This window comes from Cheilinus undulatus, linkage group 23, assembly GCF_018320785.1.
Source record: "Cheilinus undulatus linkage group 23, ASM1832078v1, whole genome shotgun sequence".
NCBI classification, from domain to species: Eukaryota; Metazoa; Chordata; class Actinopteri; order Labriformes; family Labridae; genus Cheilinus; species Cheilinus undulatus.
This window is the reverse complement of record NC_054887.1, coordinates 29,947,183-29,972,356: the sequence shown is the minus strand read 5'-3', so window position 1 is coordinate 29,972,356 and position 25,174 is coordinate 29,947,183. Positions and strand designations below refer to the sequence as shown.

The 25,174-nt window shown below is 38.9% G+C and overlaps 2 protein-coding genes across 3 annotated transcripts in view; both read left to right on the top strand.

Moving 5' to 3' along the window:
* lrp6 (low density lipoprotein receptor-related protein 6) overlaps positions 1–5,022 on the top strand; it is a 56,262-nt gene extending 51,240 nt beyond the window's left edge. The window contains exon 23 of the mRNA XM_041780323.1: positions 514–5,022. Coding sequence (XP_041636257.1) covers positions 514–814 — 301 coding nt within the window. The 3' untranslated portion in view covers positions 815–5,022. The remainder of the gene's footprint in view (positions 1–513) is intronic.
* A 5,508-nt stretch (positions 5,023–10,530) lies between these two features.
* On the top strand, positions 10,531–24,725 carry tbk1 (TANK-binding kinase 1). 2 transcript variants are annotated; one of them, XM_041780828.1, is made up of 21 exons: positions 10,531–10,588; positions 13,126–13,232; positions 16,564–16,704; positions 16,886–17,015; positions 17,104–17,285; positions 17,366–17,526; positions 17,603–17,713; positions 17,796–17,975; positions 18,113–18,309; positions 19,333–19,391; positions 19,514–19,605; positions 19,864–19,965; positions 20,053–20,131; positions 20,217–20,338; positions 20,417–20,493; positions 20,582–20,621; positions 20,722–20,823; positions 20,928–21,024; positions 21,635–21,735; positions 21,832–21,903; positions 22,383–24,725. In XM_041780828.1, the coding sequence occupies exons 2-21, from the start codon at positions 13,146–13,148 to the stop codon at positions 22,420–22,422; spliced, it is 2,172 nt and encodes a 723-aa protein (XP_041636762.1). In that variant the 5' UTR covers positions 10,531–10,588; positions 13,126–13,145; the 3' UTR covers positions 22,423–24,725. The 2 variants fall into 2 exon arrangements, with proteins under 2 accessions (XP_041636762.1, XP_041636763.1); XM_041780829.1 differs by lacking the exon at positions 10,531–10,588 and adding an exon at positions 10,785–10,885.
* The last annotated feature ends 449 nt before the right edge of the window (positions 24,726–25,174 follow it).

Below are 25,174 nucleotides of genomic sequence, written 5' to 3'. Positions count from 1 at the left end.
GCTATTTTATTTATTCTGCAACACAAACACAACTTCATTGTTCCTGGAACTACAGAGTCCAGAAGAAGTTCTTTTTCCAGCACTGATTGCTGCGGCTGTGTTTCTTTGTTTTTCTTGACATCCTGGCACTGAGAGGAGTATTTATACTGGGTTTTAGCCTTGTTGTCATTGTTTGGGTGACTGTTAGGTCTGATTAGTCTCACTAGCTTTATTTCAGAGAACCGAGAAGTAAGAGGATCAAACTAGGGAGAAATAAACATGTTTGTTTTTGTTCTATGAGGATAAAACTTTAAGTTCAAGGGTGAATTTGCCATGAAAGTCCATGGATCACCTCCGTGAAAGATTCTGCTTTATGGACTCACACAGGAACGTTAATGAGAGAGTAAACCTGCAGATTTATGCCTTTCTATTAAAGAGAAAACCTAGTATGGGGCATTTTCAGTCATAAATCTCTGAATTTGTTTTTATTGATCGTCTCTTTGTTGAAATAACCCGTCTTTTTTTTCCTCTCAGCTACAGACCGTACACGTACCGTCACTTCGCCCCTCCCACCACCCCCTGCAGCACCGACGTGTGCGACAGCGACTACACGCCGGGACGCCGAGCGCCGCTCAAGTCCAGCGCCGCCGCCAAGGGCTACACCAGCGACCTCAACTACGACTCGGAGCCTTTCCCGCCACCGCCGACGCCCCGCAGCCAGTACCTATCGGCGGAGGAGAACTGTGAGAGCTGCCCGCCGTCGCCTTACACCGAACGCAGCTACTCCCACCACCTCTACCCGCCACCGCCGTCGCCCTGCACGGACTCTTCGTGAGCCACGACCCCCCTTCTCTCCCCCACACAGCTCCGCCCCCTCACTGTAAATAGCAATTGTGCATAAATGAGGTCAAAAATGGGAAAGAGAGACTGAGGACGAGGAGGAGCAGGACGAAAAAAGGAAACCGCGGGAGCTGCAGAACATTTGTACATTAAAAAGAGAAAAAGCATATTTATATATTTTCTATACAGTGTTTACTGATAATGCCATAGAGGTTTGTATTAAGAAATTTGTACATTTTTTAAGAAAAGGTTTTATTAAAATCATCACAAATATAAGTTGCCTTAAAGCAGGAGAACAGAAGGACACGAAGCACACGATGATCAGCGGACATTTTAACTTATCTGATGCCAAATATGAAAAACATCCACAGCTGCAGGAGGACGCGTGGCCATCCTGACTGTGGTTACCATGGAAACTGGATCAGCAGCGACCAGAGGAGATGTGGTACTGGGTCTTTGATTTGAATTTACCTCCTCATGACGAAACGGTTCGGAGGACAGCGTCTGAGCGGGTGTGAGTCGTGTGGTGAGTCACGGTAACGGCGCTCTTAGAGATGAAGCAATAAGGCACATATTTATCGACCAATCAGATGGCAGAGCAGGGGTTCAGTTTGATTTACAGCTACAGTGGCCCTGCAGGGACGGAAGCATGTCTAATGTGCACAAAAAGCAATCAGAACATTCAGACAATCGCGTTTTGTACACTAAAAACAACACGAAGCACACTACAAACTTGCTGCTCGCTACTAACTACACTACACTGAAAACTGCATGTACACTGTGCAATTATAAGCTAATTCTACAGCAGCCATGGTGGAATGACAGCTCATGCTGTGTGAGTGAATCGTTTACGACAACACCAACATGCACGATTTATGCGCTCCTACTCTACCAGTAGAGTTGGCAAATACCAGGAAGTTTCCCTTTAAAAGTCTTGTTTTCATGGCTTAAACAGCGATAAAACCGCTCTCACAGCCATAAATGGCAACACCAGCAAACACAACAAGAAGATATTTAACTAACAGCTAGTGATGGGAATCAAAATCGTAGTTCAGCAATAAGAGACGATTCTTCAGCTCCCAAATCTTTTATAAAATTAGCCAAATAAGCAATGCTTTGACCAACTACTGATGAATCTTTATTGATCGCACTGAAAGTCTTCATTACAATTTTAAAAAACACGTATTCCCCCGAAAAAATGCATGATTTACCACCTGTGCCTGCAGCGGAACAATGTAGAGATGCATGACATTGGATTTTTGCAGATATGCCGCTATTTAAAAATGCATTTTAGCCGATACAATACCAATATTTCTAAATATAGTTCAGGCCTGAAACTTAAGTCTTTGTCCAGCCTTAAACTCCACAAAGTTAGTCGTGCATACTGCCAATATTTAAAGCTGATACAGGCTATTATTTACAGCCAGTTTATGGGTTGAAATATTGGCCAAAATATCGATGAAATGACGATAATATTGTGCATCCTTAGTGCAGAGTAAAGATCATCCCTTAATTATGAGGCAGATTTAGTAACAACAGGCTAAAAAAGGCAGCTCTTACTGTTCACATTAAAGAGCCAGCTCTTAAAATCAACTTCTTTTTTCAACTGCTTGTTTCAGTCTTTTAAGATCCAATGGGATTGCACATCAAATATGTATTTCTGCTGTTTTCATGATGATCTAGGAAGCTGTCCCACAGTTTTTAAAGGAAAAAAATGCTCCTAAATTGAGGATTCTGCTCATGCTTTTGCTCTCACTATGGGAGCGTGTGCAGCCAAAATATCAAACGTTAGAAATCCATCCAAGCTGTGGTCAGCTGCCATGTCCTCCAGTACTCTACACAATAAACAACACACCATTAGGCTGTAGGTCAGCCCAGCTACCAAGCAAGTCTCAAAATTCATGTTTGTGTCGGCTGAAAATTGCACAGCGTACACCAGATTTAAGGCTAGCTCATGATGTGCTGTGGATGCAGCTTGTTGCAATCTACAAATGACATATTACACACTACAAGCAACATGCTGCATGCTACTTGTGTCATGCTGGGGGCTATGAACTACCTTAACATGCTGCTTTATCACAGCTACCCACACAGTTCTCATTTTTACACACATTTTGTGTTGCACACTACAATCTACATATTGCACAATAATGAAATGTCACTGTAGCTGAACATTTCACATTGCATTTTTTGATGCCCCATGTTTAAAATCATTCAATCGCTGATATTAGCCAACATATTTGTGCAAATTTAGACAGTGCACATGAGCCTGCCTGCAAGTTCTGATGGATCTGGTCCTCTCCTACAACCCTGTCGTATGGAACAAGTGTAGCTTTTTAAAGCTGGGTTGTTTTTGGATGCTAATGATTATTAAGCATAGAGCAGTTTCTTGTTTTTATCCATGAAATTTGCAGAAAAAGTCATGCATACTGTTTGAATTGCACAACTAGATCAGTAACACAGCAGTGCTGCAACATTGCCTTCATATTTGTGGAATTTAGACCGTATTCTCCCACTCAAAATGCCTGAAGACCATATCTGAAATGAAGCGCTACTTTTTGATTTTATAGGACTGTAAATTTGCAGAAATGCTATCATTTTAAGACGAGTTATTTAAAATGTCAAAGTATTGATTTTACAGCCATGCAATATTTGGTAGTTTCTTGTTTTTATTGGGAATATTTGCATGCAAAATCATGCACAATGTAAATTGCACAGCTACATTAGCAGTGCTCCGGTACTGAAGCATTGCCTGTTAATTTTTACTGTTAATACATTGCTCTTTCTCTCCTCTTTAAAAAAAAAATGACTGAATATATGAAGTTTTTTTAAGAGCAGTGAAAGATTTTGTTCCAATCAATCATAAAAATGTCAAAAATTATCATTTTAAGACATGGGGTATTGAAAAATCTGACTTCACTACATGCAACGTGCCAAACACGACACGCCTCACACTGGTGACGATGTGCACAGTGTTTTTTAATCTCTTGTCCCTTCAGGGCCTCCGTACAGACACTACACAGTTACAGATCCTCTGGGCGCCACATGACTCACATCCCCAGACGGTCCTGATGTTCAGACAGGTTTAAACCAAATCGTACGCTCATGTTTGACTCTTTTAGTTCTCATTGAAACGTGGTGACGATCGACTGCAACAGAAACGACCCAAAGCTGAACACAGCTGCTCCATCCTCCATTTTTATTTGAGTTTTGATTTTGTTCTCTCGTGTGGAGGACGCAGCGTTTCACCACCAACACGACCTGTGCCTGACCAGTTCCACGTCTTCATATCGTTGTTTTTTATTTTATTTTGGTGTTTCTGTTATTTTGAGGAAAAAAACAGCGGAAATCAGTGCCCACTAAATGCTCTATAGTATTTTTGTACCACATATTGTGTAGATACGTATTTATAAGCTATATAGAAAATCATTGTAAATCTATCCATTGAACTCTTGCAGTACTTTTCATTCCGTCTTTTTTTATATTGCCTCATTATATTTTTCTACAGAAGATCACTTCAGACGTACGGCGACAATCTCAGATCAGTCAATCGAAGAACATATCCAGGTTTTAAGTGTCTGTAAAGTCAAAGTTTGAAGGACTGTTGTGCCAAAAGAATCTTTTTTTTTAAAACGAAGCAGAGGCAGATAAGTCGGGACCAGAGGGCGACAAAGGCAGCCGTCCTGTTGCCTTGAAAACATCCTGTTTTTGTTTTTAAACCTGTTCTTGTCTTTGTGCTTCTTGTGACAAACCTGAAATATATTGTTAAGAAAAAGTAGGAGAGCTGCCCCTTAAATGCTCGGTTTATTGTCTCTAGAGCAGTAGTTCTCAACAGGTCAAGCCTTAGAACTCACTATCAACTCCTAAATGAGCCAATACAACCCAAATTTCCAATATTTTTTAAATTTTTTTTAAAGAAAGTGAGAAATCAAAGCAACTGGAACAACAAGCATGTTTTAAAAACTTTATGAACAATATCTCAAAGGCACAAATTTACAACCCACTGAAAAGGGCTCCACGACCCCCCGTTGGAGAACCAATGCTCTAGAGATGATGCTAAAAGAAAACTAACACCAGCATGAATCTGACAATCCTAATCATCTGAATAACACACAAATAGCTTCAGATTTGTCACAGAAACCCATCTTTTAACTTTCAACTGGGAAAAAATATGACTTTGATTAAAGAACATTTATTCTTTTACATGGAAAGCTCAAGATCATCCGTCTAAATGAGGACTTGACAGGCTACATTAACAAGAACGATCCCCTAAAACATATTTATTCAATTTACATAAGACAAGCTCATGTTTTCAGCTTGCTTTTTGAGATTTTAGAGCAGTGTAATCTGCAATTTTTCACTTAAGGGTGATTATAAGAGTCAACAAAAACAAATACTTAAACGATTTAGAGGGTTATCTTAAATTCGGACAAAGCTAATCCTAACAGATGCCCTGGGTGGACATGCCTTTATACAGTTTATTTAACTCAGTTTTGCCCTCATGACTCGTACATTTTGGTTGTTTTCTACATACTGATCTTAAGAAACATAAACTGCTAAAAATATAAGACGATGCCTTTAGTGAAACCAATGATTTCCAAACGAAGCATTTATGTCCGGCCCTTAGTGGCTAACATGTTAAAAACTTGAGATTTTGTATGAGAAAGCCAATGTAGCTAAGTTAGCTTGAACAATGTGAGCTTTAGCAAACGATTCTAAAGCTAACGTAAATAGCATACCTTCGTAGCTTGCACAGCTGCTTTGTGAATTAAGCTTTAGCTGCATTAGCTACATTAGCTACATTGCTCTGTTTTCTATTGCTGAATTTGCTTGAATCACATCAGCTTCAGCAAACATAGCTAGAGCTAACATAATGTACCTTTGTAGCTTACATAGCTGCATTGTGAGCTTAGCTTTTGCTGCGTTAGCTATGTTGGTAACAAATCTGGTATCTACCGCTCAGTTAGCTTGGTAACGCGAGCTTCAGCAAACAACGCTAAAGCCAACATAGTGTACCTTCGTAGCTTACATAGCTGCTTTGTGAGTTTAGCTTTAGCTGCTTTAGCTATGTTGGCTACATTAGCTACATTGCTCTGTCATCTGTTGCTCAGTTAGCTTGGGTCACATCAGCTTCAGCAAACATAGCTAAAGCTAACATAGTGCAGCTTCATAGCTTGCATAGCTGTATTGTAAGCTACATTAGCTTTGGCTGCGTTAGCTATGTTAGCTACATATATGTGTTATCTATTGCTTAGTTAGCTTGACTAATGTGCACTGCAGCAAACTTAGCTTAAGCTAGCAGATAGCATACCTTTGTGGCTTGCCTAGCAGCTTTGTGAGCTTAGCTTTAGCTGCTTTAGCTATGTAAGCTACATTAGCTACGTTGCTCTGATCTATTGCTTAGTTAGCTTGAGTATTGTGAGCTTCAGTAAAAGTAGCTTAAGCTAATTTAGCTGTTCAGATACAGTAGCGACATAGCTTACCTAGCTGCTTTGTGAGCTTAGCTTAAGCTACATAGCTCTGTTATCTTCGTAGCTTAGAGCTAACTGCTCTGTGTAAGCTACGCTGGCTGTGTTGGCATGTTTTCATGGAAGAAGAGCTTTTTCCCTGTAAGAGGACCGTTTACTCGGCTTAATTAAAGGTTTTGTAGGTCGGGTTTTTAGATTTTAACTTTTGGTATCCGACTTCTTACCTAAACCCTGAACAGAAGTTTAATCCGAATTTTATTTTGAAATTTTTAATGTGTATAGCCGTTCTGCGATATACAGCGTCTTAGACGAACAGTCTGAAGCCAGACTGTCTTGACATGATCTGCCTGCTGACATACATCGAACCTAGAAAATTAATCTGCTTTGCAATGTAAAATTCTGCATTGCTCAGAGTTTTTTTTTTCCATTGGCTTCATTTTTCAGGCATGAAGGTTCCTGATTAGAATTGGCACATTATCATGTGAACAGCTTTGTTCTCCCAAGAAAAGTTAAAAAGTTCAAGGTCTCAAGAAAACAACCACATTTTAATTATTGCACCCAAACAGAGAAGAATAAAAAAAATGTTTGTCCACTTAGGGCTTCTGTACATGATAACTCAGTTAAGAATAGCTTGTTAAAATCCACCAGATTGTTATAAAAGTCTTATAAACTTCTCAGAGAAACACAAAACAGAACAATAATGATGCTACAAGTCAATTTTATCCAAACCTGGTCCCTGACTTTTTGTATTTTTGTCCCTCTGCTGCCTCCGTACATCCTCTCCTGAGCTCTACCTGTGGTACAATCACTCTCTGACTCATCCAGGTGTGTTCGTTTTATTCTTTTATTATTATTTTTTTTTAAACACACCTGAGAAACTTTTTGGGAGACGTTCTCATTCTCTAACTGCACTTTACAGAATTTTTATCTTTTTCACTGATTTCTGGTACAAAATGTTGTCGATTTCGTGCAGCTGGAGGAAAGATGTGCAAAGAAGACAGAAAGGTAGACGTTTGGTTGGTGTGTTTAGAGGAGTCCAAAAACAGACGACAGAGACATGAAGAAGACGTTTTTATTTTCACATTTTTGTCATTTGGTTGATGTTTGCAATTGTTAATGTGCATCAAAGCCTTCAGTATCCCTCAGTGCTTTCTTTCACTCTTGATTTGTCTCATTTTTTTTCTTTTATTTGAAATTTTTGAAGATTTTCCAACATCTTTGTGCCCGTTTAAACATCTAGTTGAAAAATGGAAGTTCAAAAATGGACAGAAATTTCAGATTGTTTTCTCCTCAGGCAAAGATAAACTCTGTATATTTTATCCAAAGGGTTTAATAGATGCAAAGTTACAAATTTTATTTCAGATCAGTGACATAAATCAAAACAGATATGTAAATATGGTGGCCCTAAAGTGCAACTGTGCCAGAAATGTTTTAACAAATCCAACATTATTGTAATTTCATGGAGCACAAAAAATTCACTTACTGTAAAAAATGTTAAATTGTTAGATATTTAACTTGTATAAAAAATGTTATCCTCTGCAAATAATTTTGATCTTCTGCAAAAGAAAATTAAATTGTGCCAACAAAACATTTTTATCTTAATAAATATTTGACGTTCCTACCAAATTGGCAGGAAATACAAATATTTTTTGCAAAAATTTGCAGAAAATACAAATAGTTTTTTTTTTCCCATGATTTTGTGCAAAGATAAATTTTGCACAAGATTATATTTTTTGCAGAATTTTAATAGAATGTTTAAACTTTTTAAAATTTTTTGTCACTTCATGGAATATTTTTGGATTTAGTAAAATGTTTTTTGCAATCATATATTAATTCAGTTGACCCTTCGAGGCCACCATACATATGCTTTTGTTTTGGCTTTGATTTTAAGGGTAAAAGAAAAAATATTTTGATAATCTGGATGAATTAATGAGGGTATTATGTGTCAATAAGCACAATAAAACCACTAATGTTTATTTTTTCATTTTCACCATGCTGTTAGAAACAAATCTCAAAAAATATTTGATCGTTTGGTTTTATTCCTGCCAATAATTTCCTTCCAGGCAGATTGTTTAAGGAAGGGTAACAAAATCTAGGCCAAATATGTCCAACATGAAAATGACAAATCAGATGTGTAATTGTGAATTTTCGTCCTCTTTGTGTTGTTGAAACATCTCTGAGGTTTGTCTTCTGTGGACGTTTTTGTACAGATTGTGTCTACGGTGGCTGAAGAGGGTCAAAGGAAGTTGAAATGTAAAAAAGTTTGAAACGTCATTTTTTTTAAAAAACGTTAAAGCACTTTGGTCTCCAGGTTTTTCTCGGACAGAAAAACAGAAAAAGTTAAGTGTCGTCGTCGTTTCTCACACGTTGTCCTTCATCCATTTTTGCTCTCATGGTGCTCTGAGGATGTTTGTGGAGACGACCAACATTTGATCGTTTGAATTTCCACAAAGTGTCCGTTTTTCTACGATGACTGCTTTACCTGTAAACAGAGAATCAGATGGACCTGTACAGCCCATCCAGCTGCCACCATAAGCTGTTGTAACTCATGAAATGCTGATTTTTTTTTTTCTTTTTGTTAAATATAAAGTGAGTGAACTTTTAAAACAGGTGTATGTGTGTTGATTGATGATTGGGTGATCAATAATGGGGGTAATGTCAGATTTAGCCTGTATGCTTACATAGAAGGGGCTTATTGAACCATATTTTCATTTGCAAAAATGAGGGGAAAAAAGAGAATTAAAAGCTCTGTGACATTCTGGGTGTTATAAGTAAGAACAAAACAAATTATGAAGGCATACTAGTGCCACTAAAAATCGAAAAGGATCTGTTAATTTTCAAGGAAAGAAGTAGATATATTTTTTAGTTTATTTAGTTGTAAATTTATCTGGAACCACTCCCAATATTTTAAGTTTCTAAAGTTTGGAAAAAAAGGGAAATGTCTAAGTTAAAAAGATTCAAATTTTCAGGCTTAATTTAAGTCATAAATTTGCAACAAAACTTGCAGGAAACATTTTGCAAATTTTTACCGATTTTTTGCAGGTTTCACATATTTTTAATATCAAGTGATGTATGTTTTTTTACATTTCATTAAATATTTGGGGATTAGCCTCATTGTTTTGACATAATGTGTCTAATTATACAGTAATCATGTGGATTTACCTCCTATTTTGCTAAGAGGATACATTTAAAGTACGTGAGATATTGATAAAACTGCAATTAAAGTTTTATTAGGGTGTGGGTCATGATTTCTTCAGTATAAACAGACATATCAATGTAAAATTTCAGCCCCATTACCTGAAATTGAATTATTTATGTGTCAGAAATGGGTGACAAATTTATCCTGTAAGCGTAAATGTAGCTTAATTATTTTTTCTTTCAATGTTTACATATAGGTCGCATTACTGTAGTTATGTAAGTGGGAGTGGTCCAGGTAGGTTCTGTTCTACTGTAAGACCTCCTCTGCAAATACCGTAATAACTGGAAACATTCACAATGGGCACTTCAAAATCTTGTTGCCAGTGGGATTTCTTGGGTTGACACAATTGCTGAACTGAAAAACGGTTCTATTGATAGTTAGAAAAAAATAAATGACATTGGAAATACTTGTTTTGATTCCACAGCAAATATTCGTTATTTCCAGGTTTTTAATTGCAAATAATTGGGACAAATGCTAGCCAACTATCTATACAAATACATTTTCAATTCAATTATCTAATGAAGTTATGAAATTTAGTTTTGACAGTGACCTCTCTCTTTTGGTCAAGAATATCACAAAATCCGTGGGTTTTTTTTTTGTTTGTTTGTTTGTTTGTTTGTTTGTTTGTTTTTTAACACTGCATTATTTTAAGAACACGGGTCTTTGTAATATAATTGGAAGTTCTTACCAACCTCCGTTAACTTTAAATTGCAACAAGGATGCCCTAAATCATTAGTTCTTTACTGGTCTAGCAGCAAAGCCAAACACCACCTGCTTAACAAATTTTCTGTTTTTCTTACATTTTCTATCTCAACCAACTGCTTTAATGAAAAATTAGTGACAGTTAGACATGGGATGAAACAAACGATGTGACAGAACAAAGAGGTGGAAACATACCATTAAAAGTAAGAATACATAAATATGATAATCCGTGTCAATAAGCAGCTGTCAGAGATGGATAATTTTATCTGCCGCTGCTCATATGAGTACTACGGTAATGATGCTTCGTGCCCCCTTTTCTAAAATCTAGTCGCTGATTGGACAGCTTCTTCCACGTGACCCGGAGACAGCGGAAGAAGAGGGCTCCGCCGCAGAGAGAAAGGTGAGGAAATAAACAAAATAAAAAACGATACGTTTTAAACACGAAAGCTGATGAAATGATTTATGTGAAGTAACCGGTTTTTATTTCGAAGTTTTAGCTAACGGAACCGGTATAATGGTGCAGATTAAACGGTATTTTCTTAACAGAAATCTGGTTTTAATGTTCAGTTCCGATTCTCTGACAGAGATCGTCCATGTCCGCAGAAAGTGAAAATATAAAGCTGAAGCCATGGAGCTCACAACATGACACGGTTACAGGCAGAAAACCAACAGATAGGAGATTCCTAAACCGCTAACTGTTAAGTATTTTTATATTTCAACTAAATAATACTACGACTTTCAGTTTTAGCTTACTATTAAAGCCGTTGAAATGCTCAATTTTGATAAAAATGTCATGTTTTGTAGTAATGGCTGACTGTCTGCGATTAAGAAGCGCTTCAAGTTCATTGGATATGCCTGTTTTTCTCCTGTGTCATCGTCCCAGTTCTTTATTCATGAAGGTTTTTCTGTTGTTTGAGGCCTGAACGGGAATTTCCCACAGACCGACAAAACGCAACGTCATGAATACGCGATGACGTCAGGAATGCACGGCGCGGCGACATATAAATTGAACAAAAAAATGTAATGTATTCAGGTTCACTGCGCTATTTTTTAAAAATCCTGAATTATAATGGCATATATGATACACTTTTATTTATTTTAGATAATAATGAACACAACAGAAATACAATACAAGCCTCTGTGTCATGTTTTTACCTGTACGTTTTATATTTTACCTTATTTCCTAAAAAGTTGGGACTCTGTGTGAGATGTAAACTAAAAACATGATATGATGATTTTAGAATGTAAAAACTCAACTTTTTAAAAATTATCACACACATATTACACGCAGAAGCAGAGAATTGTAATTGTTTTTGGAAAATTAAATGCCAATTTATAATTTGGTGTCAATATTGTGTTTCAAAAAAGCTGGGACGTGGTCATGTTACAGCTCTGTAGCACCAGCCCTTCTTTAAGCAACACTCTGTGTTTGTGAAATCATGTGACCTGTTTCTGTCATTTTAAATCGAGATGTTTGACCACTCTTGCTTGATAGTGTATGTTTTCAGCTTATTAGAAGTTAAGTATGGTGGCCCTGAAGGTTGTCAAATCTTATTTGAGAAATAGCATTTTATTTATTGCATAAAATATATCATGAAGCACAAGAAAACATCTCACTTACAGAAGAAAAATCATGCCCATTGAAAAAACATTTCTCAGAATATTGATTCATATTTATATTTACTTTTGTGTAACAGGGTTTTTTGCAGAAGTGAAAACAAATTGCAAATCATGAAAAATTGTTGGCAGAAACTGGTATTTTCACCAGAAAGTAATACATTTTGCAGTGAAAGTTTTTCTTTCTTTCAGAAATTTAAGTTTTTTGTGCCAGAGGTCTAATATTTTTTGCAGTAAGTGAAATGTATTTGAATTTCTTTAAATATTTTTCACATTAAGTACATGTTTTTGCATTTGGTTAATTATTTTAATATAATCATGAAATATGTGTACTGTTGACTTTCATGGCCACCATAGTTTAGGGTCTCCTTTGTCTTATTTTATGTGCCTTACTGCAAACATTTTCAATGTGTGTCAAGTGCAGACAGTCTTGTTTATCACGTGGAAGGTCTGCTTAGCAGCTGATTTTTCCAAAGCCAGGATATGTAGCTCAGACATATTGGAGTCTCCACCAATGTGCAGGTTACCTATGATGACTTTTGCACAAATGGACCCCCATACCATCACGACTTCTTGATTTTTAACTTTTAACTTTTGTCTTCCTTGTAGAGTGTCCAAACTGTTTAGGACACAGTTCTGTATGATGTTAGCCTTGACATAGAAAAGGCATGGAGAGGAAGTGGAGACGGTCTCCACTTTCGAGTTTCTTGTGACCACCATGTCCCAGGACCTTTCCTGGTCTGCAGACATGACAGCAGTAGTCAAAAACGTCCCAGCAGAGACTGCACTTTCCTAGACTAGTCAGGACGTCACAGTGTGGTAGGCTGGTTTCTCAGCTGCTGACAGGAAGGCCCTCTGAAAAGTGTCAAGGTCAGCAGAGGAAATTATTGTCTGTCCTCTGCCTTCTCTAGGAGACATCACCAGCTCAGGACGCCTCAACAAGGCCAAAAATATAATTAAGGGCCATTCCCGTAAACTTTCTGCAGTCCTACCCTCTGGGAAATGAAGCTCAAAAAGCAGAACAAACAGACTTAAAACCAGCTCCTTCTCTGGGCCATCATAGATTTAAATGCTTGCACATGACTTTATTTCATCTTATCTCAAACTCTAGTGCAATATCTCTAATCATGATGGTAGTTTCTGTTTTTAAAGCAGCACTGTTTTTCAGATGTGGCATTTTAATGTCATTACAGTACAGTGACAATAAAGGCATAATTTTCTGTTCTATTCTGTACATGAGAATTTTCAAAAACAATCTAAAAGCAGTGATCATATCACTGATCAGTCTGAGTTATTGACGAGTTGTTCCCGTGTTTTCAGGTTTGTTTGCAGCCGTCAGGATGCAGAGCACCACCAACTACCTGTGGCTGATCTCTGACCTGCTGGGTCAGGGAGCCACAGCCAACGTTTACCGCGGCAGACACAAGGTAGGAACCACGCCGGGCTCACCTGAGCTGCTGCAGGAACTCGAGCGTCAGTTATTTACTTCTGATTTATTAAAAGATTGACTCAAATACTGGAAGATGAACTATCCTGATGAAGAAGCTGTTTACAGAAACAAATTTGTTTATTTAAAATGTTAGAGATGGAATAAACACGAACAGAGACAGGAAAAAACAAAAACTTAAGAAGCACATCATTACAGATGCTCTGAGAGGGGATGCAAACATTTTAACACTCAATTTCCAGGACAAACATGTAAATTAGGTTGTTTTTTAACAATCTGGTGAAATGTAAGACATTATCATGGACCTACATGGTCTGCAGATGTGCTCTTTAACCTTCTTCAAGGTTTTTTCCTGCATTCAGGATTTGGTGGTAGCCACCGCCGCCTGATTTGTCCCCCCCCCCACCACCCTCACCCACTTGTTGAATTTGCAATATGTCGTGGTAGCAAATTCTCATGTCTTATAAATCAGTGGTTTTTCAATAATGTAGGTATTTGTTTGAGCCCTGATGCACACATCACATGCTCATGTGTACATGCAAAAAGATGTACCACCGCTGAGTCATTTTGAGTCAGGAAACCTGCTCAGTGTTGTTTCCTCTACCTCAGTCAGCCTTTAGACCCCAGTCCATGTTCAAATTCAGGTCAGGGGAAGAACAGTTATCAGGACAAACAGTAAAAACATGCTTGGGTGTGGAGAACAGACTGTATCTCTTTTTTATGTCTCTCTAACCAGGGCCAGAGGTATTATGTTCTTGGATTTTCCATACATTTGTTCCATTCTTGTGAATGCCATATCTCAAGAATGCTTTGACAGGTTTTCTTCAAACTTTGAGCTCTGACTCAGAGATAAAAAGTCTAGGTTGATAAACCCCAGCCCTTCCTCTTGACCCACAATTGTACTTTCACTTTCCAGTAGCTGCAGACCCTGTGGGGGCATGAAACCACCAGGTGGTCCTAGTTTCATCTATAAGTTAGGTTTCGTTTTTAACATTAGTCAGCTCAAACAAGCAATACATGAAAATAAATACACTGAAAATATTTTTTAAAAACTCAAATAATAATAAATATTCACCCCTTTTTAAGTGACTGACCTAACTCAATAGAGGTCCAGCCAACTGGTGCCGGTAGTCTCATAGTTAGAGAGAGAGAGGCCACCAAGACACCTATGACTACTCTGAAGGAGTTCCAAGCTTCAGCAGCTGAGATGGGAGAGACTCTGCAGACAACAACTGTTGGCCGGGTTCTTCACCAGTCAGAGCTTTATGGGAGAGTGGCAAAGAGAAAGACACTGTAGAAGAAAACTCAGATTCAACCTGGACTAGAGTTCACCAAAAGGCATGTGGGAGACTCCATGGTCAAGAGGAAGAAAGTTCTTTGGTCTGCACATCACCACAAACACACCATCCCCACTGTGAGGCACAGTGGTGGCAGCATCATGCTGTGGGGATGCTTCTCGGCAGCCGGCCCTGAAAGGCTTGTAAAGGTAGAGGGTAAAATGAATGCGACAGGACAAACTTGGTCAGTCTGCAAGAGACTGTTTAGAGACAACAAAGGGAATGTTCTGGAGTGGCTGGGTCAAAGCCCAGACCTCAATCCAGAAGAGAATTTATGGCTGGACTTGGAAAGGGCTGTTCATGTTTGATCCTCGTGCAACCTTAATTTTGCAGAGAAGAATGGAGTAAAATTGCAGTGACCAGATGTGCAAGCCTAACTGAAATCCATCCACACAGACTCTGCTGTGATTGCAGCCAAAGATGACTACTAAATACTGACTTGAAGGGGGCGAATATTTATGTAGTCACTTATTTCACATTACAAAGAGCAACTACACCATTAGCACTCTACAGTATGCGTTCTTGTTTTATCCGCAAAAATCCTCCAGGTGAGGGGGGATTTCCGAAACCTTCAGAGCTGAGCCTTTAAAGTCTGACGACTCGTCTGAACTCGATCTTCTATCTGAATATGAGATCTGCTTTATCATTAAGTGTTGGAGCCTCAGGTTGCTGAGGTCACGTCAGGTTTAAACACGAGTGTGGAGCTTCTGCAGGAATATTTGATAAAAGTTTCTACATCCTTTGAAAGTTTGGGCTCCAAAGAAGCTATGAAAAGATAATCAGTGCTTAAATCAGTGATACTCAACCCAGCTCAACCAAAGAGCCAAATAGTTGAAAAATACATTTGCAAGAGCTACAATAATTGGTGAAAAGTGGCAATTAGAATAAGTTAAAGGTGGCAAAAGTGGTCAAAAAGCAGCAAACACTGGGAGAGAATTGGCGAAAAAGGGCAGAATGTGGCATAAACGGGTAGAAGTGACCAAAAAATAAGTTAAAGGTGGCAAAAAAAGTGGCAAAAATCTGCAAAAAGGTGGGAGAAATGGGCTAATAGTGGCCTTTAATTGCAGAAAGCAGCTTAAATGGATGAGAAGTGGCAAAGATAGGCCAAAAGGGGCAAACACTGGGGGAAAAGTGGCAAAAATGGGTGAGAAGTGGCCAAAAAATGAGTTACAGGTGGCAAAAATGGTCCAAAAGTTGCAAAAACATGGCAAGAAATGAGTGAAAAGTAAAATGGGCAAAAATCAGAACAAAAAGTGGCAAAATGGGAATTAAGTGGCATTTAACTGCAAAAGGCAGCTTAAATGGGTGAGAAGTGGGGAAAAATAGGCAAAAAGGGGCAAAAAATTGCAAAAGCAGGATATAAGTGTTAAAAATGGGTGAAAAGTGACAAAAGAAGTGGCAAAAATGGGCTAATATCAGCAAAAACTGTGAGAAAAGTGGAAAAAAAGGGCAGAAAGTGTCAAAATGGTTGAGAAGTGTCCAAAAAACTGAGTTACAGGTGGCAAAAAATGAGTAAAAAATGAAAAAAAAAAAAAGGTAAAAATCAGCAAAAAAGGTCGGAAAATGGGCAAAACGCATTAAAGAGTGGCAAAATGGGAAATAGGTGGCATTTAATTGCAAAAGGCAGATTAAATGGGCAAGAAGTGACATAAAAAGTTGAAACAAGGGGCAAAAACATTGCAAAAGTGGCAAAAAGAAGTGGCAAAAAAGGGAGGAATGTTTCAAATTAAGACATAAAGAGCCACATTTTCAGTATCACTGGCTTAAATACTCATATTTTCCAAATTCACTCAGAACTATTTCTGTAAATGCTTTCTTATCTGGAAATGTTATGGAATTTTTCCCTGGGGAGAGTGAGTCAGGGTTGTGAGAGAATATATCTGGTTAATCAACTCATTATGAGCTGTAAACCCTCTTATTCTGACTTTAAAAATAACAAAGTGTCTGACTGAATGTTTTTGTGTTAAATTACAGAAAACTGGAGATCTATACGCAGTCAAAGTGTTTAACAATCTGAGTTTTCTGAGGCCGCTGGACGTCCAGATGAGAGAGTTTGAAGTTCTGAAGAAGCTGAACCACAAAAACATCGTCAAACTCTTCGCTGTGGAGGAAGAGGTTGGTGGTTTTATTTCTCTTAAGTTTTGGCATGCATATTTTTTTAAAATACCCGATGGAAAATGTTGATATTCCAGAGTCGACTCATTCCTTCATACCACTGAAATATTAGGCTTCCAGGTGCCTGTGTGTCTGGACTACAGCTCAGTTTCTATAAACGATCCTCTTCTTCCTCCTTCAGTCAAACACTCGTCATAAAGTCCTGGTGATGGAGTACTGTCCATGTGGAAGTCTCTACACCGTGCTGGAGGAGTCGTCAAACGCGTACGGACTCCCTGAGGATGAGTTTCTGATCGTTCTGCACGACGTTGGTGAGCATCAGTGTGATGGACTAAAAACAAACCCTGATGTGTTGAAATACCGCTAATGATCTGACTTTGTCTCTGACTGGTTGTTCAGTGGCGGGTATGAACCACCTGAGGGAGTACGGGATTGTCCACCGGGACATCAAACCAGGCAACATCATGAGAGTGATTGGAGAGGATGGGCGCTCCGTCTACAAACTCACCGACTTTGGAGCGGCCAGAGAGCTGGAGGACGACGAGCAGTTTGTGTCGCTGTACGGCACTGAGGAGTACCTGGTGAGGAAAAGAAACGCACACCAGCAGTTTCTCATTTATAAGCATTCTATCTCTGTAAATTCATCACGTTTTACCCTCAGCATCCTGACATGTACGAGCGAGCCGTGCTGAGGAAAGACCACCAGAAGAAATACGGCGCCACGGTTGATCTGTGGAGCATCGGAGTCACGTTTTATCACGCCGCCACTGGCAGCCTGCCGTTCAGACCCTTCGAGGGGCCACGGCGGAACAAAGAAGTCATGTAAGAGATTAAATAAACATGAAAATGTGTTTCCGAGGAGGACCATGGAGCTGAGAGAGCTGTGTGTTCGTTCCAGGTATAAAATCATCACAGAGAAACCATCAGGGACAATCTCCGGCCATCAGAAGTGTGAGAACGGCAAGATCGAGTGGAGCACGGAGATGCCCGTCTCCTGCAGTCTGTCCAAGTAAAAGCCCAGTCTGTAAATTATGTTAATGTGTATGCAGGGTCGCTACTCGGGGTCTTGTACTCATGATGTGATGTTTCAGGGGTCTTCAGAGCCTCCTGACCCCGGTCCTCGCCAACATCCTGGAGGCGGATCAGGAGAAGTGTTGGGGCTTCGATCAGTTCTTCGCCGAGACGAACGACATCCTTCATCGCACCGTCGTCTACGTGTTTAGTCTGCAGCAGGCCACGCTTCACAACGTCTACATCCACGAGTACAACACGTAAGACTGGACACTGAAATGTTTAGCCTTTATGTTCCCGAATTTCTCACTTTATTCTAAGAAAAAGGCATTATATAGGTGTGACCAGTCCTAGCATTCACCCAGCGTTCACAAATTTATGCTCTTTGTCATTGCAGAGCGGCGCTGTTCCAGGAGCTGCTGTCCCGTAGGTCAAGCATCCCACTCCACAACCAGGAGCTTCTATACGAGGGGCGTCGCCTCGTCCTGGACCCCAACCGCCAAGCTAAGACTTTCCCCAAGACGTCCAGAGACAATCCCATCATGCTCGTCAGCCGGGAGTCCGTCGCCACCGTGGGACTCATCTTCGAAGATCGTATGTTGATTTTTGCTCATCTGTCCCTTTTATTCTGCTCCCTTTGCATCATGTTCACACCCTGAATTGATTCTTGTAAAAAAATAAATGATACTGACTCTACTATTGATACAGAAGGATCAAAACCAGAAGTTCTAGACCAGTGGTTTTCACCCTTTTTTTTTAAGCACACCTAAAATTAAGCCAAGATTTCACCATTTTAGAACCACTGTTTCTGACACCTGATATTTGGCGATTCCTTGTTATAATACCCAACAGCTGCATGCAAATTCTTGCAGACTGTCTCAACTGCACATAAACATTGGCAGTTTTTCCATAGGGAAGTGTGGGGAAAGTTTCACTTCTTTTAAATGCAAACAACCATTGAAATATCAGCGATTTTGTCAATTTAAAAAACTGGATAAAATCAGGGGATCAAATATTTTGGGGTTCAGATGGCCTACCAGTTAGATTGCACCCCATATATGCAGATGGTCCCGGTTCAAGTCCGGCCTGCTGTTCCTGTCCTGCATATCCCACCTCCACTCTCCCCTCCTATTTCTGATTCCATCAGCTGTCTGTCTTACCGGTAAAAAAGAGGTTTAGAATCATAAGTATCAAATTTTAAGCTATTAAGGAAGTGGGGAGGAAGTGAGGAGCTCTATTAACATGCCAAAGTTTTGTTCCCTTTATGGCCCTACAAACCATTAAAATCATATCATATTCATATCAACCCCCACTCTCTCTATCCTGTTGTCTCCAAATTAAGGCAAAGGGCTGAAAATAACTCTTAAACACCCGGATTTATTCTAAAGCACCTCCTAGGCTGTTTTAGCAAATTTGTGTGAAATCTCTTAAATCAGGTCTCAGTTCTAAAAATTAAATGTGCAAAATGTTGAGCAAGTATTCCTGAGGTTGCAGTTACATGAGTTTCCACTTTCCACTTCCATTTTCTGGGATTACCAGCCTTATCCTGCAGATTTTTATGATATAAACCCTGCAGGTCAATGCGCACTTTAAGCGTTGGTGTTTTTATCTTTGCAGCTAGCCCTCCTAAAGTTCAGCCTCGCTATGATCTGGACCTGGACGCTAGCTACGCAAAGGTACAGATTATTTCTGAATCTGTTGTTTGTCTTTTTTGGAAGGAAACTGTTTTTACTAACACCTTTAAAAACAGGTATTTTAGCACAGCTGTGAGGTCAGTCTACTGTTGTCGTTGTTTCAGACTTTTGCAGGCGATGTCGGACATTTGTGGAAGACCTCGGAGTCTCTGCTGGTTTATCAGGAGCTGGTGCGGAAAGGAGTCCGAGGTTTAATGTAAGTCTGCATCTGGCTGTGTTTTTGTGCTTGATCTGACTGATGTCTGACCTGTTTTTACTCAGATATTCAGATCACTTTGCAGCTATGCATGTCAGCTAACAGAGCATCCACTCACTGAGCAGAAAGGTTTAGCTCACTTCCTGATTGCTATTTCCCGCATTTATTCACATGAGAAGGAGAATAATTCCTTTCAGTCCTTTAGATTTCAGGAGTTGATTCAGATGCAGAGACATTGTTATTTTTCTTCTTCTGCAGTGAGCTGATGAAAGAGGACTACAGTGATATTCTACATAAGAAGTCTGAAGTTTTCCACCTGTGTAACTTCTGCACTCAGATTCTAGAGAAGACAGAGCAGCTGTGAGTCATTCACACATTAATAGTAAGAACTTTAGGTTATCTTTATTAATTCATACATCTAATGAGCTTCTCTGTGTCACCCTGCAGGTTTGAGGTGTTGATGCAGGCCAACATGATGTCATCAGAGTATGATGAGATCTCAGACATGCACAAGAAAATCCTCAGAGTGAGAGCTCCCTATTATTTGAAGAAAAAAGATCGGAATATGTTGATATCCAGTTTGTTTATTAACCATTGATGTGTCTGTGTAGATCTCAAGCTCTTTGGAGCCTATCGAGCGAACGGCCCAGGACATCAAGAGTAAATTTCTCCCAGGAGGTCTGCTGACCGACAGCTGGACGCAGCAAGTGGGAACGCATCCCGAGGACAGGAAGTGAGCCTTTCTCTGTTTATGCAGTTATATTTACTCTATATATGGACAGTTTGGTTGATCTATGACGGTTTCCTGCAGTGTGGAGAAAATCAAAGTGCTGCTGGATGCCATCACGGCAATCTACCAACAGTTCAAGAAGGATAAAGCAGAGAGACGTGAGTTATGTTTTTGTCTCTTTGGTGTGTCATGGAAGTTTCCCTCTCTGGGGATAAATAACTTCTAATTATATTTCCTTTATTTTAGGTCTGCCTTACAACGAAGAACAGATCCATAAATTTGACAAGTAAGAACACTTAATTTGCATGTTCCTGCTGTTGTAAAAAGTTGTCATAAACTTTTATTTTGAAGGCTTGACTTCCTGTGTATGTGTGCTTCTCTAACAGACAGAAGTTGGTCCTCCACGCCAGTAAAGCGAGATCTTTGTTTACGGAGGAGTGTGCCATGAAGTATCGCCTCTTCATCTCAAAGAGCGAGGAGTGGATGAGGTAAAATACGTCATTATTATTAGGCGCCATGTTATTAGAATCAGACAGGAAGTGAGCGGACAGTTTGTGTCTGTTTGTAAGCGTTGTCCTCTGTCTGGTTTCAGGAAAGTTCATCATGTGAGGAAGCAGCTGCTGAACTTGTCCAGTCAGCTGATCAGCATCGAGAAGGAGGTGACCATGCTGATGGAGAGAGCCATCAAGGTGAGCTCATCACTTCAGGTCACATTACAGCGTATTGTCCTCTCTGTTTGCTCAGTCTCAAGGTCTCATAGAATACAGCTGTAATAATACTTGGATATTATATTTCTTTTAGCCTTAAAACCACGATTAGGACCTAATGAGGGAGAAAAGCGGTTAAAAAGTGGCACAAAACCCCCACCAGTCGGGTCTGTGAAGTTATGTATTTGGGGACATTCTATTTTTAATGTAATTCAGGCACATTCTGGACCAAAATATTACAGAGGGAAGGAGTTTTGCAGACACATCTGATTCCGGATAGATCCCATAGGAATGATGGGGTTCCAGTTGGCTCGCCTCCAAGCACATACATATGTCAAAGCAAACTGTCATTAGTGCCAGCATTTGTGAATGTGACACCTTTTGCAGTAGAGCTGATTTAAATACAAAGAGGCCATTTTTTCCCCCATGGATGCATAATGGATCATTAAAATACACAGAAAAGCACCAGAGCAAAGGGAGGCTGTCTGCTCTGCAGCACAGTTAGGGGTTTATTTAACCCTAACTTACACAGGTTTAGAAGGCACAAAAGTAGCTCAAGTCTTTTTGAAAATCACGTCCTCTTTGTCTTTAGCTGCAGGAAATGCTGCCTCAGAAAGTTCTCCCTCTGGTGTCGAGCGGGATGAAACCTCCGGCCTACCTCAGCCAGAACACGCTGGTGGAGATGACGCTCGGGTCAGACCTCATCATCATGATAAAACCAGAAAAACCTGAACACTACAAATGCTGTTCATTTATTTCTTTACTGAGAGACTCCATGTTGCGTTTCAGGATGAAGAAGCTGAAGGAGGAGATGGAGGGAGTCGTCAAAGAGCTTGCAGAGAACAACCACTTCTTAGAAAGGTCAGAGAGTAACAAAAACATTAGCTTAGCATGCACAATGAGGGAATGTAGAGGGAAGCTTTTAGCTTTAGTGTTCGTTGTTTCAGAACAATTTAAAGGCTGTTAACCAGGAATTTTGCTCTTACAATTCATCAGTTTCTTGTTTCTCAATTCAATTTGAGGAGATTTATTAAGAATTTGTTGTTAAAGTTAACAGATCCCGGTATGTAATGGATTTTAAACGGAGTTTCTAAAGGCTTCAAGAGACTCTAGAGGCTAAAAACAGCAACTTATTCCTCCTGAATCTCTGAGATTTTATTTCTCTGAAGAATTTAAATTTTTGCATTTTGATTTTTAAGACAAACTGTCTCCTTTGTCTGTCAGCTAGCAGTTTCCCTGTGTTTCCAGTCTTCATGCTACACTAATAACTAGAATCTTCTTACTCTACCAGAAATACTGACCAACTTTTTGCTGCAAATGTGAATGCTTCTGTTTTTCAGGTTTGGAACGCTGACACTGGATGGTGGACTGCGAGGCTAGAAGAACATTGCCTTGCTGCAGCTTGTACATATTTTTGTGTTTATCTTGTAAATAAGTTTGACTGTGACATGAAGCTTTTTGTATGAAAGGTTCAGATCAGATCATGAACATGTGACAAACTTTCTGCATCATAAAAAGCTGCCACGCTGCTTTAAAATATAGGATTTTTACAGTGAGGGAAGAAAAGTTGAAATACCCTTAAATTATCTTTTAATTGACCTCTGAAAACACAGAAGACACCGTCATCTGAACAAAGCTGTTTGAGTCAGACATCCTTTAAGTCAACCATCCGAACCCCTTTAGAAATGTTTACACTTAGCGGTATGTAAGGTTTTTTTTATTTCAACATTACCACAAGTATTTTAACCTTTATTCTTTTCAAATTCATTCAGATTGAAGGATAAGACTTAATGCTGCTTTATTTATGTTTTTTTAAAGGATCATTTAAATTTTAATGTATCTGAGGTGTTAAAATCTACACATGAAGCTAAAATGCCCTTGAAATCTAAGACTTGGCTACATGGTTAAATGTAGGCATTCTATTATTTTTGTCTATTTTTTGATTAAGATGTGCAAGCCACTAAAAATGCACCAGAAAAAATAGATTTTTCTTGCATCCCTGCTCGAATCATCCACGTTAAGCCACAACTAAAAAAAAACCCTATAAACTGCTAATTGTTTCATAATAAAAAAAAACCTTGACTAAATAACAACTGGGGAATTTTAATGTGGGATACAAAATGTTTATCATTTATTTAGTTGTGTTTTAGCAGAGCTACGAATTGCAGTGTTTGTCACAGTAGAAAGTTCTTGTATTTACAAATACTCCTTTGACTACTATTCAGAGCTACAGCCTGCTTCTGATTGGAGTCATGGTTCTCCAGCAAGCAGGATGAGTAAACTCATATACCTCAAAGTATTCTTCAGACTTATTAAGCTGCGCCACTCCTACTGAAAACTCCTCTATATCCTGCTATTTTTTCATAATAACAAATGCTGACTAAACACTACGTGGGGAGTTCGTGTGCTTACAGCCGCTCCTTTGCCTAGTATTCAGAGCTACAGCCTGCTTCTGATTGCAGTTATTGCTGTCTAGCAAGTATTGTGAGCAAACTGACTATTCCTCACAGTATTAATGAGAAAAAGTCACGAGAATGCCCAAATGAAAGGGATGAACATGAGGCCCAATGACCTTGAAATCTGAGACATAAAAAAATGTTTTGGCAATTTTGCTGAAAATGAGCACTTCCAACTCATGAAATACTGCCCTCATTTTCTGTAAAAAAACAAAAACAAAATCAAATCAAAGATTAAGTGATTCAGTGGCAATTATCAAACAAGGTTTGTTGCGAGATGCTCTTGAATAAACCTTGTGATGGTATATTGTCCATTAGATAAGGTTTTTACGGTTAAAATCCCAAATAAATATTTAATATTTATCTATATGAAACACATTAAGTCATGGTCTTAGGAATTAGCCAATTTAAGCCAAAAATGTAGGGAAAAAAATGCAAATTAAAGGGTTTTTATCAGTTAATTTACTTAAAGGATTTCTGATTAATTACTTAAAGGATTTCTCTTAATTTGTATCGAAGGTGTTCGATGTGTCTTCCTGTTGAATTAAGGATACTTAAGTGTATTTTAAGATATTGTCGTATCATAGTAATTGGACCTAACTAAATTTTAAAAAAGGTGTTTGTAGATGGTGTTTGCCTGGATTGAAAAGTGTCTTAAAGGGGGAAAAACCCCTTAAAATGAACAAGTGGCTTTAAGAATGCACCTTTATTGGCATTATAAATTTGCAAACAAGGCTAGAGGCATTAAAATCTCTCAAAATGGTCAGACTAACATAAAAGGTGTACTTATCTTTATATAGACTGAAATATTCATAAGTAATGAATAGTTTTGTTGATAATAGGTTAATTTTCATGGGTTTACACCCCTTAAAAGCTCTTAAACTTTGCAGATCATCCACTGAAAATGCCTTTATATATCACCTTTATTCGTCTCATTTACCCAGATTATTTCTTTAGTGAAGGGTAAACTGATGATACATTTAAGTGAAATTATCAAGGGACTTTAGATGATGATATTTAGTGTTTATTTATTGTTTCAAGGGTGATCATCAGTAATCGATCTCGTCTGTTTTCAACATGCAGAAACATGCCCACTCTTCATTCATTGCCATCTTTTATGCTTTAGAAGATGTTCTGCTTTAGTTTTTGAATTGTTTAGTTTTGTCAGCATTCATAACGTTAATTGAATGTTTGAAAAACTTGTAAATAAATATGCTCAAGTATGGAAAAGTCTCAATGTGTAATATGTTGTCTTTGCTCTGAACTTGATTCAGTTTCAATTTGGATGAGTAATATTTAACATGAATCTAAACCGCCCTGACGTCACTACATCTGAGGAACTTCACGTCAATTCCTTGATGTTAAATCCGTCCCCTTAAAAATATATATTTCGTCTCCCCGTTGTGTTTGTTGTCTTCTCTCCCATCAGCACTATCACTGGTTGCCCCCAGTGACCGGCTTGTTGGAAAATCACTGTCTCCGCTGTGCTGTGGTTGCCACAGCAACATGCTGCGACAGCAACCCCCGTCAGCATCAGAGGAGTAATCGTAGACAGAGAAAGCATCATCTCCTTTTACAGAGCAGACGTGTTGGAGGGAGAGAGAGAGAGTTGACCTGATGAAGAGTCCTCACACTTGAAATAAAATCTTGTTTGATGTGAATTAGAGTTAAAATCA